General features: G+C 40.2%; 3 protein-coding genes across 3 annotated transcripts; 2 read left to right on the plus strand and 1 right to left on the minus strand.

Annotated features, from left to right (window-relative positions):
• Nucleotides 1–1,816: 1,816 nt before the first annotated feature.
• On the minus strand, nucleotides 1,817–3,053 carry LOC6541488 (serine protease grass). Its single transcript, XM_001968877.1, has 4 exons — nucleotides 2,825–3,053; nucleotides 2,616–2,661; nucleotides 2,396–2,547; nucleotides 1,817–2,286 (listed from the first exon to the last, which is right to left on the minus strand). Exons 1-4 carry the CDS (start codon nucleotides 3,051–3,053, stop codon nucleotides 1,817–1,819), a joined length of 897 nt encoding a protein of 298 aa, XP_001968913.1.
• Nucleotides 3,054–8,911: 5,858 nt separating this feature from the next.
• On the plus strand, nucleotides 8,912–9,637 carry LOC6543283. The gene has a single exon (XM_026979100.1). The coding sequence runs from the start codon at nucleotides 8,939–8,941 to the stop codon at nucleotides 9,449–9,451; it is 513 nt and encodes a 170-aa protein (XP_026834901.1). The 5' UTR covers nucleotides 8,912–8,938; the 3' UTR covers nucleotides 9,452–9,637.
• A 2,115-nt stretch (nucleotides 9,638–11,752) lies between these two features.
• On the plus strand, nucleotides 11,753–14,358 carry LOC26526311. Its single transcript, XM_026978447.1, has 3 exons — nucleotides 11,753–11,758; nucleotides 12,150–13,464; nucleotides 14,297–14,358. Exons 1-3 carry the CDS (start codon nucleotides 11,753–11,755, stop codon nucleotides 14,356–14,358), a joined length of 1,383 nt encoding a protein of 460 aa, XP_026834248.1.
• Nucleotides 14,359–14,709: the final 351 nt, after the last annotated feature.

The following is a 14,709-nucleotide window of genomic DNA, read 5'->3' on the forward strand; positions in this document are numbered from 1 at the left end:
GGACTCAAAGCTCTCCTAGTTAAGCTTTGAAATACATTTAAAATTTATTAAAAGTAAATTCCTCGTCTGCCATTTTCTGCTTCCTGGTACACAATCTATCACTCACTAATCTGTCACGTAAATTTGTAACGTTTTCTTGATGAAAATGAGAATGATGAACCAACATCTATATTTATTTATTCAACCCACAATATATATATTCGGCTTTTCATTATGCGAATAAAGCAAAAACCTACAAAAACCAAACGAAAAGAGGCGGGCTAAATAGAATCAATTTCATTTTACAATATCCGCTTTATACCTGAAACCGACGACGTGACCAATTTACTCAAGTAGCAAATATTTCAGTGCTATTTATTTTGCTGCGAAATCAACTTTCCGCAGTGGTTATCTGCGGGGAGAAAAACATTATGACATCGAACATCTGTGTCCTTGTGGTAATAGGCGTTTAGGAATAATTAAGTCATAATTTGATATCCGTTTTATGGTTCTTTATCAAATGGGCTTGTTCACTTCACTTGGCCTTCAAATAAGATTTTAGTCCGCATAAAACGCATACTTGGCTTTTCTCGTTATCTTTATTGCGTATCTTATATTGTATGAATCACTCTCCATTCTCATTGCACTTACTAAGTCCAAAGCGGTAATTTATTAAATAATAAAACATGATTCTTGATTTATGTACTTTGCATTGCAAAAAAAAGGTTCAGAACACCATTCAAAAATCGAACAAGTCTACTATTTAATTATGAGTACTTACACCGAACGCCGTCTAGACAGTTTAGCTTTTTGCGCGTCACATTGAAAAAAGGAAACATAAGCAGTAAAAATAATAAAAACAAATAGATTGCTGCTCGACAAGAAATAACTTTTTGAGTTTCCCAACGTCATTGTTCGCATAAAGTTTAAGAAACCGATAAGTACGTGAGAGTACAATTTGTTTTAAAACACATGCAAGTCGAGGACTTCTTAGAATTGCGACTGTCAGGAGAGCAATAAGAGGAATTTTCCAGACAGAATCATTCTGCATACGCTCGACACAAATCCCAACCCTCTGTCTCAATTAACATGCATCCAGGATGACACTTTCCTTCTTTTGTCTCCTCCATCGTCTAATCAGCGCCTTTGTTGGCCCTTTCACTTGCATTGCTCTTTTCAGTTTTGGGGATCAGACGGATGCACTCTGCCAAAGGCATTTTTCAATGACTCTTCACTATAAAGTCCTGGTAAAGGTGAAATTGCAGACCCATTTAAGGGTTGTTAGCCCCCTTTTCACAAACCATTTTTTTCGTTTTTTTCTGCAGATTTTCCACCTTCTGCCAGTTGCTCGAGCTCACGAGCTGCGCCGCTAGGGAAGGATTGTCAAAAATTCATTATTGAACACTTTCTGCCATCGACAGAGATGATAGTACGGGAATATGCATGAGGTTACCACATAGAGGGTGTGGATGGGCATGGGCAAGTGCTTATGCCGAAGAGCATTTGGCCAACTGAATATGCTCGTCGTTAATAATTCAAGAGCTTTTAATGCCATGAATATTCATCAAATTTTGAGCATGATTTGATTTTATTGCGTATTTTCTATGACGTGGCAAAAAATACTTCCACGTTCTATTAAGGGGTTAACCACCATATTGGCTGCAGGCTAAAATATTTCATATTGAATGTAAGCTTAATGGCTTGCAGCATCTGTTTCTAGGTTTTTTTTTTTGTTTTTCGTAAGTTTTGGGAGTACATTTTCGAAGAATTTTGAACAATGACGAATAAATAACTAAGACCAACAAATTCATGTTATTAAAGAATAGTATTTGTAAAACTACCAGTGTATAGGCATAACACTGTTCCAATCGAACTCAAGCTCTGTATCTGGCTTTGGGGTTGGCTGGATCATATTGTTGCCTTTGTGGATCAAAAGTACTCGACGGATAAAGTTGATATGACCTATGACATCAGTGAATGCACTTGGCGTGAGGCACCTTTTGTTAGTGATGACGATACCGACTTGAATAAAGCGTTTGACTTTTTTATATCTAACCATTACTCCCACAGGACCACCAGTATCGCCGATGCAAAAACTGCTATTCCGATTTCCGGCACAAAACTGATTGCTCAAGACGCCGAAAACGCACTTTGTTGATGGCTGACGCAAAATGTTAAGTATCCTGAGCTCATTGCTGGAGGGCATCGACTCAGTTCTTCCCCATCCTGTACCAGTTAACAGTGTCATGCTATCGATAAGCTGTTTCCACGTCGGATCCAATATAATGCAAAGAGGCCTGATGTTGGCTGTTTAAGAAAATAAGTTAAAAATCCATCCGGCCTTGAAGGTCTTTACGTTGTCTTTTCAAAAATAAAAGACTAAATTTTATTTGTATAGCATTTGAAGCACACCTACCTTTATAAACTACATTGTCCACCAGCTCTATGATGGCTATATCATGGACATGCGTGTTTGGATCGTAAAAGCGGGGCAGAAAGATCCTCTCCACTTGATGCTCCTCTATATATCCTTTTAGCTTTCTATTAAACGCGCCCAGACCAACAATGCTGCAGAGAACAAGCAAAAAGTGTGATTTTTTCACGATTTATAAGTTTTTTGTTTTAACATCACTTACATTGTAGTATTCGGAATAATACAGTTAGCTGCAGTTAGTACCAGTCCTTAAAAAAAATGTATTCAAAATGTTTGCAACTCGGAAACCACACAACTTTTATGCGATCGAAACATTGATAAAACTTGAACAACAGAAGCATTAGGGTCTGTATAGGACTTTCAGATTCTTCACAATTGAACCGTTCTTTAGGAAAATGTACATGTACTCACTGTTAGATATGAGACTTCCGCCGCAAAGGAATTGATTACTTGAAGTGTACAAAAAAGCCATCCAAGGACTAGAGTTTCTATCCGCCACTTTGCCGTTAAGTACACGAGGTACAACCTGCAACAAAGACCGGATACCACATTCCGGATCAAGGAATTGGGTTGATCCCAGGAGAGGAAAAACTGCCAATAGCAGTAGAATGGATGACATTCCGTTTACAGCGAACTCCATTGCCGGAATGCCTGCTGATCAGTAGGATGAGGGGATTTTATACTTGCTTATCGCGCGTACAATTCAAAGAATTTGAGAACACTCATATACTCGTATGTATTATCATAGCTTGGTGATAAGGTAGTTGCCCTTGAATATATGTAACCCGGTTTTTCCAGTTATGCTTAAGAATAAGCTGCAGCCTCGCGCATGGCTATTAAAAAGATAAACTTAACAATTTGTAATCATGTATAAAGTGATATATTAAATAATATTTGCAATTTTTTAAATTAAATTGAGATCAATAAAATTCGAGCCTTGCTATGTGATAAACAAGCCAAACTAAATCTAGGTCAGACAACCTGAAATACACTCGAATTCTAACGTGCATTCGGTGTACCTGCTTTTATGGCCACACGTGGCTGTCTGTTTTGTCGTCGACCTGGCCAACAATGTAAGCTCTTATTTCCACACAGCCATCCTCTCACTTTTATTTTAAAACTTTTCATTTTGGAGCATCGTAATCTTGGCTGGAAATATTATATATTGATGGCTGCATCTATCAATGGTGGGTCATCATCGATTTTTATACTATCTGGGTGATAATAATAAGCGTGGTAGACGACACAAAAAACGTACCCTATAACCTAATTCACAGCTAATCACTCTAATTACTGTGGCTATTCATTTTAGGCCCATTAAATGGCTATTTGCTTATCAATGCCGTCTCAACCCATTGGGGTGCCACTCGAACAGCCCACACCAATGACCTGTGACCCTTGACACTCACTCATCAACTGCTGCCCCTTTTTTGACTGACTGCAGTCATTTGCGACTTCGGACCCAAGGGCCCATCCATGCATGGAGTACGTGAGACAAGTCTAAGTGTCACCAGCTAGAATGTAAAGCAGGGAGCTTCGTCAAATGAAATCAAATGATTTGCCGTGCAGCTGATTTATGTTTAATTTATAGAGCATAGAGCATACTCCAAGGGGCAAGGCCTGACCGGCATGCAAATAAATTTCCAGCAGACCCAATTCGATGAAGACATAAACTCAAACTGACACGGAGCGACACGGCAAACAAGGCCCAAACGTCACGAGGAAAATTCGGGGAAATGAGAGAAAGTGGGGACAAAAGAGAGCCGATTCAGCGGGTCTAGAGAAACAGCTGAATGTGGAGAGGCGCAAAGTGTTGACCAAGTTTTTGCTTGTGGTAGGCCAAAGAAAAGTCGGCTGCCAACGAAGCCAATAAGTGGAGCAACAGACGGGCCAACTGGAGCTAAAAGCCGGCAACAGGACTCTTAAAAACACGCATATAAGAGAGCAGCATATATGCGAGCATTCGAAGAGAGACAGAATTGGCAAAGTGGTATAATTTTATAACACTTTTGTACGAGTAATGGGCTTGGATTAATTTACATTTAAGTCTAAGGAACTGGTGGTATATTAAATAATATGATTACCAGAAGAAAAGTTCGACTAAACATTTTATAAAAATTTTGAGAACCATGATTGCAACTGTGCTGGTCATGCTCTGCAACCTTTACCTTAAAGTTAACAAAATTATATAAATATAATACATTATATATTAACTTTCCAAATCTAATTCGATTCTCTTATCATCGCAATACAAAAATAAGAAAAGGGGAAGTCAACGGAGATCGTTCGAACAGCTCAGTTCTTCTTGTAACCAAAACAGCATCGATTGCAAATAAAACTCAGGAGTCGATGGCTGGCACATTTGATGGGGGAAATGTGGGGTGCAGCAAATCAAGGGTGCCAAATTCAATTGCAAATAGTGAAACACATTGTTCTCGTGTCTCGCTATTTCGTTGAATATTTTTTAGTTTTTATTATTTTTCGCTTCGCATCGATGCAACATAGAACGGAAGAGCGGAGGGTCGTCAGAGTAAGAGTTAGAGAAACGTCGTCGACACTGTGGGAATTTATTGAAAATGCTTCGATTTATGTTTAGTGCGATATTTGCATTTTGGCTGACGAACGGAATGGCGACAAATGCAGCAGAAATATGTTCTCATCTATAAATGTGTTAGTGGAGGGAGCTGAAAATACAGGGATACTTGCAAATAAGTGGATGGGCGGTAAGGGATGTCGCCAGGGGAATGCGATTGTTTGCGATGACAGGATAGATACAACCTTGAGCTCCTTTTTTAGGAATATTGCTTGAGGTGAGCCAAACATCTTGCAGATGCAAAGGCAGATTCCCGAGTTCGCAGCATGTACTAAATACATGTTTATGCCATAACTTAATAAATATTAAACTGCAGTTGAGACCCTGTAAGGGTTATCTGCAGCTCATTCTGCCAGTTGGAAAATCGAAAAGCAACATAAAAAGCAATTCGACTTTGCGGCTTTTAGAACTGATTGTGTGAGACGCCGCAAACAAATGAAGTTGTCACCAGTGGTTATATACAGACATATAGGCAGACCGCGAAAAGCCGCAAACTGAAAATTGCGCTGGCGAGTGGAAAAAGGAAATGGAAAATGGGAAATACTGGACTCGCAGTCCCACTAACGAATAGTCTTTAATCTTCTTAAGTGAGACTGCCCTCGTATCGGGCACAGCTGTTGTGCCAGTGGAGGACTGTCATCAGAGGAGAATGTGAGTTGGTAATAAACCAAGCCAAGGAGCCAACTCGTCAAGAAGCATTCAGATCCTGCTAGCACAGCTTTTTATATCTCTCCACTTTTATTCCTAGGAAGTCCTTGGTTCAGATGGTATAAATAGCTTATTTCGATGTATATGGAAAAACCTTTGATTGATAAGTCGTATTTGGAAAACTCACCCAATATCCATATGGGAATCATTTGACCTCTGGTTCTATCATCCTAAGTTTAGTGATCTTCTGTAAAACAAATTAGAGAACAACCAAACTCATTACCAGGTTGTAGTCTACCCTTTTGTGCTTTATTGCATGCACGTTTCTGGTAAATTGGCGGTAAACCTGCCCAATACTTGCTGAAAATTCTTGTTAGCTGTAGAATAAGTTATAACATTATACAGGCGATTTACAATTCCAACTTTCAAGTCGAGCACATTTTTACCAAGAAGGAAGGGGTTAACTCTTGGTCAATGGGTATTACACAGCTCCATACCTTTTCTTCATTACATTTTCCCGACGTTGGTTTCGTCTCATGTAGCATTGGCTTTGCATGCGAACAGGGCAGCGAAAGTAATTACTTTAATGCGACCATTTGCCGCTTTAGTTGTTGCTGATGTAGCTTCTGCTGCTGCGAGTTGCTGCGAGTTGCTGCGTTGGCCGAGATAAAGATAAACTTTTGCAATTACAAGAGGCGAGAGTGAGCGAAGCTGAAACAAGCAATTGGATGGGAGAATGTAAGTAGTCGCAACCCGATAGCATCGAATCGAGTTTACGTTTAGTGCGTTTCCCATTGGCATTGGCTAATTAGCTGAAACAGCGCCCCGACTTCCCCCACCTAAAAACCCGAACTTCTATTATGCCCACTTAAATGGACTCTAAAGTGAGAAGACTTTAAAAGTTGTGCCTAAGTTGCGAGCGTTGGAAATTTCCCTGTTAACATATGCAAAGGAAAAAATCAGAGAGCTGGCAAAATGCTGTGTGCCTCGACTTAGGTGGGTCCGCCTAAAAAAACTTTTGATGACTTTTTGAAAGTTTTACGCTTCACCAGAAGTAAAACGCAAATTAGCCGAGCCAGCATTACTTATGGCCAACAATAACAAGAGCAGAAGATCGACATCCGGCAGGAGCTACCAAAGATATAAAGTTGGTACCCCCACTTCGCTCCTCATCATAATTTGATGGTCTTTTCGTCCTCAACAAGTGGGTACAGCGAATGAGCCAAAATTGCGCCTAATTGGGCCTTGGCTGGGAGTGGCTCAAGTGGTGGGTTATGCAGGATTAAAGTACCCAAGGACCCAGCTAAGCGTACAGATGAAACAAGAGCTATTTTAAAATGGGTTCGATTCGTAAACTTTAACCTTTAACTTGATTTAAATTTATAATTAAAATATATGTTATTAAGACTCAAAAATAAGGTTAACTTTTAATCAATTACCTGTAATTGCGAGCATTATTTATAATCATTTCATTGTAAGTAGATAATAATTATTTCCGCGTTACATGAGCCAACAAGAGTTGATGAATTGGACCGTTAATGAACCGTACTCCATATATACACGCTCTTTAATTCAATATTCCGCCGCGGGCTAAGCCGCAGTTCGAAATCCAACTGGTATATGGAAGATAAAAACTTACCGCAGAGTCACATGCAAAAATTCGTGGGCATTTTGCTGTTTTTTTAGCTGCTCCTGCTGCCGCTGCCGCTGACCAACCAAACATTTTGTTTGTGCAAAAATTCTGTGTGATTTCCCCACGGAAATTGATGATGGTGTTTGCTGAGTCGCAAACGTGTTGGCGGAGCTAAGCGGGATGAGTTTGGGAACAGGACAGCGCCATCCCGTTGCAGGGCCCACCTACAGTGAATTTGTCATTTCCAGTTCTAAACGTGCGGACAAACACACTGAATCACTCGTGCCCGAGGTTACGGGGATACGGCGATACGGGAATCGCAATTCGCAGATGGGAATGGGAATGGGAATGGGCCGGACAGCGCCACCAGGAGATGGGACACGGAAACCCGAACCAAGCTGTGCCTGCTCAATGCCGATTCAGTGTGCGTTGCTCCTAGAGATGATTGCGTGATGCGTATTTCGATGACGCATATAAAGTTACTGTTTCAATTAAATTGTGCAGCTATTATCAATGAAATTCATGTTTGAGATAATTACAGGTGGCGTTATTTACATGGCAGAGCTATGCCTAAGTTACAGCACTGAATGCTGTCTATATTATTATGCTTAAATATTTTTGCTCATCAATCCATTGCTACTAGTGATTGATTTAAGATAGGATATTTGCTCTTAGAATTCTGCCCTTCAGAAATCTTTTAAGTGGTCCTAGGATTTAGTTCTTTTGATGATCCTCCCCTAAGCAGTGGTAATAAAACTGATGATCGCTGTGCGGTCATTCGTGAGTCCTTCTCTGGTTTGGGCCTCTGTTGGCATGGTTGTCAGCAGCCGTGCCAAAGGACTAGAGCCTGGATCCAGCTCGAGGACGAGGAGGAGGAGGAGGAGGAGCAGGACGACGAGGACAAGAGCACAGTGCGTGTCGCTTTAACAAACCGGAAGTTACATGCGATGTAATGAAAAAGGACAGGGCGGAAGTCGCAGTGGGGCTTCCCATTTCAGCAAGGGTGCCCAGTGGGCCCGGTTCTGATTCAGGACTTCGAACCACGGCCCTTTCCGAATGAGTTTGCTTTAACGCTGCTGGTATTTATAGACAATTGGTTCGTGATTGTTGACAGCGCTCAGCGTCCCGCTGAACTCTCCACGGACCCAGCCATCGCCATAGACCATCGACCACTCGAATCGAATTGACTCGACTCGGCTCGACTCCACGCAGCTCTACTCTGGTCTGGCAATTTTTTGCATGCTCCATAAAAATGGTACAAAATATGGTTGACTGTGGGCAGAAGCGAGTCGGAACCAGATGAGTGGGTTTAAGTGAATGCTTGCGCACTGCATGCAGGAAATAGCGGGCCGTTTCCCATTTAGGCAATTGAGTTAGGCCCCTAGGCCCAGGAATAAATCAGCGAAATCTGCCAGGGCTTTGGGTAGAAAATTGCATTTAACACGAACTGTACATGAAAAAATACCAACGTCATTGCAAGGTAATGGCTTGTGCGCTGAATTTTATTTTCAATATATTTATCCTTAGGCCTGCTGAAAAGAAAACTAATCACTTCAAAAGTCATTATTCGATTTTGCTGTCAAAATAATTAACAAGATTACAAAATTATTGTGTACAAAATTTATTGAAATAGCGCTTTGGCCAACAAAATATGTCTGAAACAAACATTACTCCTGGAAATGATGATATCGCGCTGCAGAAAGAGGAATCTCTTCTCGATTTCACCAGCAGTTCTCTGGAGGCTAGGTCCCTGGAACAGGGACAAAACTGCGAAGATATAACTGTGAATAGCATTGTGGATGCAATTCTGACCAAGATTGAAAACAAATTAATGGGCTATGATGCGATCAAGATGGAGTTTCAGAATATGCGGGAATCCCTGGACACATATAGTCAGCAAATGGAAGCACTGGATCGGGACATAGCTGAAATATTTTTGGACTTGCACAATATTTATAAGAAGCTTGAAAGACTCGATAAAAATGGCAGGAAACTGTGCAGCACGAAGAAAGCAGTTTTATTAAGACATGTCAAGGAGTCTGAAGACTTGCTCGACCGTTCGCGCCATTATCTAACAAACGATCCCAAAGAGATGAGTGCTCAACTTGTTGGTCCACCTACGGAAGTCCCATCGATTCCTAAGGTAACAAACAAACCCCAATAAACCCAATCGCTATCAAGGACACAGCCAATGTGGACGGCAGTACGAAACAGCCTGTTGGGATTAGCTCGTCTTTCTTATCAACATGGTGATGATTAAGAATAACTCCACCTCAATCGGCACAAAACATACTTCAGAGACGCCAAGCGGGTATTAAATTTGCACTGCAATTAAAAAATATTTATTAAATTTCTAACTATTTGTAACAAATATCTGATTGAACATTTTATTTTGGAATTACTGCTTTGGGTAACCAGACTTAACTGGGAATAACCTGTAGACCTTTCCAATCTACTTTTTTTTCAATTGCAAGTCTCACTTGCTCCCCAATTTCTTTGTTATCTCTGTTTTTTCCTTCAATAGCTTTGTAAACAAAGCAAAGTGCAAATTTATGTGGTAAACCACTTGAAATCGAACATTTTTTCCATCAGGGGAGATGCCCTGAATGCAAAGCTTTGATTGTTGCTTAAAATGTATCTTGAACTGTATCTGTATCTCACTTCTTGCCCTCACCGAATTCGAATTCGAATCTGAACCCGCAACTGTTGTGCAAATGTAAATGTTGGCAAAGTGGCAAGTCAGGTGGTTGGATGATGTTCTTCATTCCATTCCATTAGCCTCAAGTTAAAGCTTTGGATGAGCTGATGACTGTTAAAGTCGAAATTTGCATTTGAATTTTGGTCTAAAGCGATATACGTCAGTAGATATAATCGTGAGTGAAAATTGAGTTTAATCAGTAGTTATTTTGCTTGCCTTAATTCAAGTTCCCATCACGATTTGATATAAGCAGATTTAGCTAACCCCGTCGCCTGTTGTTATTGTTGAGGCAAAACGGGGTTAATTCGATTATCGTCAATCGGTGTGTGGTAGTTCTTAATTGATTTGAGCAAAGGCTACAAACGAGATTAATTGATGAGACAGGGAAGCCAAAGCCCAAATGGCCAATGCCAAAGCCAAAGCCTCCAATCTAAAATGGACAATTCAAATTGAATGTATGCCCATTCAGAGATCCATTCTAAATTGTGTTGTCTTCTTTACTGCAGCAGGTTGTGTGCACTCAAAATAATAGAGCGCAGTATAAAGCAAATACGACAAAGGGACAAAACGCAAACTGAATGCGAAAAACTTGGTAGGAGGATCCAAGGATCCAAGGATCTCTGACTGCTGCGCAGCCTGTGTAATAGCAGCGTTTACTCAATTTTAGTACGTAGTAAACGTATTTCTTTTATGGCCCCGTAGGTTATTTGTGCATCGCTCTGACTCGCTGGCACGGTCTACATTCCGGGATGCTAGCGTACATTCAGACAAACAATTCAGAAAAGATATATATCCCTGACACAATAAACGAAGTTCGTTTCCTGAGTGCCCATTTTACTGCGAGGCCTTTCAGCCGGAGTGGCCCCACCCACCCAGACCATCTTTCCCAGCTACTCAACCCCTATCTTGGGGCCAGAACTAAGCAAATATTCGCACACAAATATGATGAAGTATCGGGGGAATGGGCTGGGGTGGGTGTATATATTTGGATTCCTGCTTCTGGTTTGCTTTTAATTGCTTTCAAGTAAACAGAGTGCCCCTTGGTAAATGGGAACATAAATATAATTGCCAGGTTGGTTCGCATTGCTTTAAAATTTCCACTCTGGAGGCCATATGTGCCAGAGTCAAACATTTGCATGTCCAGCTTTCCTTCCTTAGCTCCACTTGCTACAGGCTTGGGTTGTGTTTTGCACTGCCGAAGGTGTTACTTAATTTAATGCCGTGATTTGTTTGCCACCCTGATTATTGTGGTCGCCGTTCTGGTGCCTTTGATTTGCCTACTAAACTGGTAAACACAGTAAGCGTTCTAAGCGAGAACGAGCCATCTTCTTTCAAATGAAACAACAGGTTGGGCGTACTAATGTGTAGTTTTCTATTAAAGTAGAACTTAATCAAAAATCTGAGATCATTGCTCATAAAATAAAAGAGCTGGATAAAGTATCTGAAGCATTTAAAGCATTGCATTATTTTCTAAAATGTGTTTGTGGTATTATAATTTGCATATAATGCAAATCACTTATGTTGCATTGTGTTATTTACATAACTGCTAACCCGCAGTGTGAATGATTTTTCCCATAGTCCTTTTTTGTTGCTGAATCGCCTTTGAGAGAGTATTGGTCAAGTGCCAGCTGCATTAGGCCATAAATTTGCCAAAAAGTAAACAGTAAACATTTTATTGTTGTTCGATCCCGCACAACCCTCCCATTTGACTGTTTTAAATAATTATTTAACATTTTACATTGTTTAGCTCGCGTTTTTCGTGTCGCCATGCGGGTGGGCTCGATGTAGGGAGGGGTCGGCTTTTGTTTGTTGTAAAGATTTGCACGATTTGCATTTGTGCCAAAACGATTCATGAATGATTCATGTGCGCCAGACCAGAAGCAGATGTCGACAATACTCATCCCAGTTCAATTTATGCATCGGGCACGTGCCAACCGTTTTGCAGTGATGACGGTGAAGCTTTAAAAGGATTTCAAAATTTATAAAAGGGGCTTAGAACTGCGTACCCTAAAACAGATGCAGCTGCCTTTTTATGATTGCCTATTTTTCGCAGCAGGAGTTGCTTTTTCTATCATTAGTAACGTAGAACCCAATCAAAACATGCCGGCAAGTTTTAAATTTGGAATTTAGTTTTCTTTCTTACCTTTGCTCTTCTTGTTAACAGATAACAGCCAACCATGCTTTAAGGAATAGGAAAGATGTCAACGGTCAAATAATTAAGCAAACACCAACTTGCAAAGTAAGCCATGGCCTAGGTCGAAGGACATCACTGACAGGCTTCAGTCAGAAAGTAAGAAATGACCAAAACTATAAGCTTAGAGAGGAGGGTTCAACGACCTGGCTAAATTGCAATGGTCAAAACATTGCCGTACAGAAAAAACACATCAAGAATTTGGGAATAGACGTTCATAATTTCTATGGAGGTCCGGTCATGAAAAATCGTCCGAAACTTGCGCCCCTGCAAAGCAACATTTATTTTGATCAATTCGAGTCCAAATCTTCGGATAAACGACATGAATCAAAGTTGCGTAATGAAACCATTGCACCTGAAAGTGATACAAATAATATGGGAACGCAGCAACAACAACCTAATAAAATATACTGCCTCGTCAATAAGGTACCCAAATGGGAAATTTTAATGAATCCCGCGATTGTGAGACCGATCGATAAGTTCATTCTAGACAAGTTAAGAAAATGTCCTCGACGCTCCAGACAGTCAAAAAATAGCCGAATTCAAAAGCGTAACGAAAGAAAGTTATCGCGACCTTTCAGTAGCAGAACCAATAGAAGAAGTGTAGAAAGGATGCCTGAGGAAAATGTTGAATATGATAATATAACACTGTGCAACTTCGGAGACATAAGACCTAGGAATTATCCAGAGGAGGATGACAGTGAAAAATGCTATAGCTCTGACCCAGACAGCGATGACACGGTGACAGAAAGCATTTATATAGATGATATTAATATTTTCAGTTCAGAGAAAGACGATATATCCTTAGAAGGTGAATTTCTCCCAGCAGCGTATAAGAAGCCTAAATATAATACTAAACTGGTTTGTAGTGATACCTTTACTTCAGAGAAAGAAGAATTTCACAGTCGCAGGAATAGTGGAATCGCGAACTTCTTAGAAGGCGAAGGGGCATTGCTTCCAGAAAAAGGGATCACTTTAGAGGATAAGGATGATAGTGATATCTTTAGCTCAGAGGTAGAAGTTCAAAGCCAAGGACATACGGCGAGTGAATTGACAATCTACTCAGAAGAAGATAAGCCACTGCTTGCGGAAAATTACTTTACTCTTGATTATAAGGATCTTCAAAATTATGCAAAGTATGGCATAGGCGGAGAAGTCATTCATAGACGATCATACGAGATCAATTTGACTGTTACTATCCCTCGTTGGGCTCACCGTGATCACATGAAACTTCTTTTTAGCTGTTTTAAGCAGTTGAAGAAAAAGTTTGATCTTACTTGGATGGAGCGTAAAGGATGTATATTCGTTTTGCTTACTAATCCTTGTAGTGCTCACTGTGATGCATCCTATCTGCTGTATGTATATTGTGGATTAGGGAATCCAGCACTAATAGTGAGAATTAAGATAAGTTTTCTGCCAGATGATCGTGGTGAAAAAACACCTTCACCATACTTAGAAATATTGCCTTTTATTTTGGAACGAACTCATTTGAAACAACTGACGCAAATGGAAATGGAGTTCGATAGGTTCAATAAAATTTATCTTATAAAAGCGAACCGGCTTAAGCAATTGATAAATAATATTAAGCGCATGCAGATATTGCTTGCATCTTATAGGCCGGTTGAGAAGAAAAAGTTTAAGCGAAAGATAAAAAAGCGGAAGAATCAACCCACTATTCAGATCAATGCACTACTTATAATTTCCAGTGTAATTCTCATCAGCGGTTTCTTCTTGGTCTTCCACGAGCTATATTATAGGCGCCCGAAGCCTCTGACGTTTTGGCAGAGCTTTTTGCTATGTTTTGGTATATAATCTCTATATATCTGTTAATTTCAATAAAATACTCGTATTTGTAAATGTAATTGAGCTTGCTAAAATATATTTATTACAATTTAAATAGTTAATACATTGTTTATTTAAATTCAAGAAAGCAACTTCGGGTAAAATGCAATGGTTAATAGTCTTCCAAAAACGTAACGCCTCTCGTTTATTAAAAGTGACTTGTATACCTTTGTGGCCTTGTGGCGAAATGCAAGTGTCTTAGCAACAAGCTCTTTAAGTATTTAGAACCAAGTCGATTATATCCCGCTTACTCCTTTTCCCAAATTCCCCGGGTTCAGATGAAGATGGAGATGGAAATGGCAGGAACAACAGCCTTCCCGACAGCCAATCACGCCAGTGAGCGTCAGCAAATGCAAATTTAATGGTCTATGAAAAAGGTAGCCGGGCAAATGCTTTTAACCACATCCGCTGCTATTAGTTCTCAGTCGGAACCATCAGAGCCGTTGCTAAACAACAAGAGGTATGGACGGATAACAATGGAAAATGACGCCAGTGGAAATGCGAAAATCAATGCGCATTAGTGGATGGTGTTATTTCATCTTGTTCTGCTGCAGAATTGGCAATATCCCTCGCTTAAATTTTAGATTAGCAGAACGGGATGTGAAGCTCGAAAACCATCACCATTCGGATGAGCATTGAATATCTAATGTGTAGAAAGTGTACAGTAGGAAATATATAAAAGATGGTCATG

Source organism: Drosophila erecta, unplaced genomic scaffold (assembly GCF_003286155.1).
Source record: "Drosophila erecta strain 14021-0224.00,06,07 unplaced genomic scaffold, DereRS2 tig00000055-arrow-pilon, whole genome shotgun sequence".
Classification (NCBI taxonomy): domain Eukaryota; kingdom Metazoa; phylum Arthropoda; class Insecta; order Diptera; family Drosophilidae; genus Drosophila; species Drosophila erecta.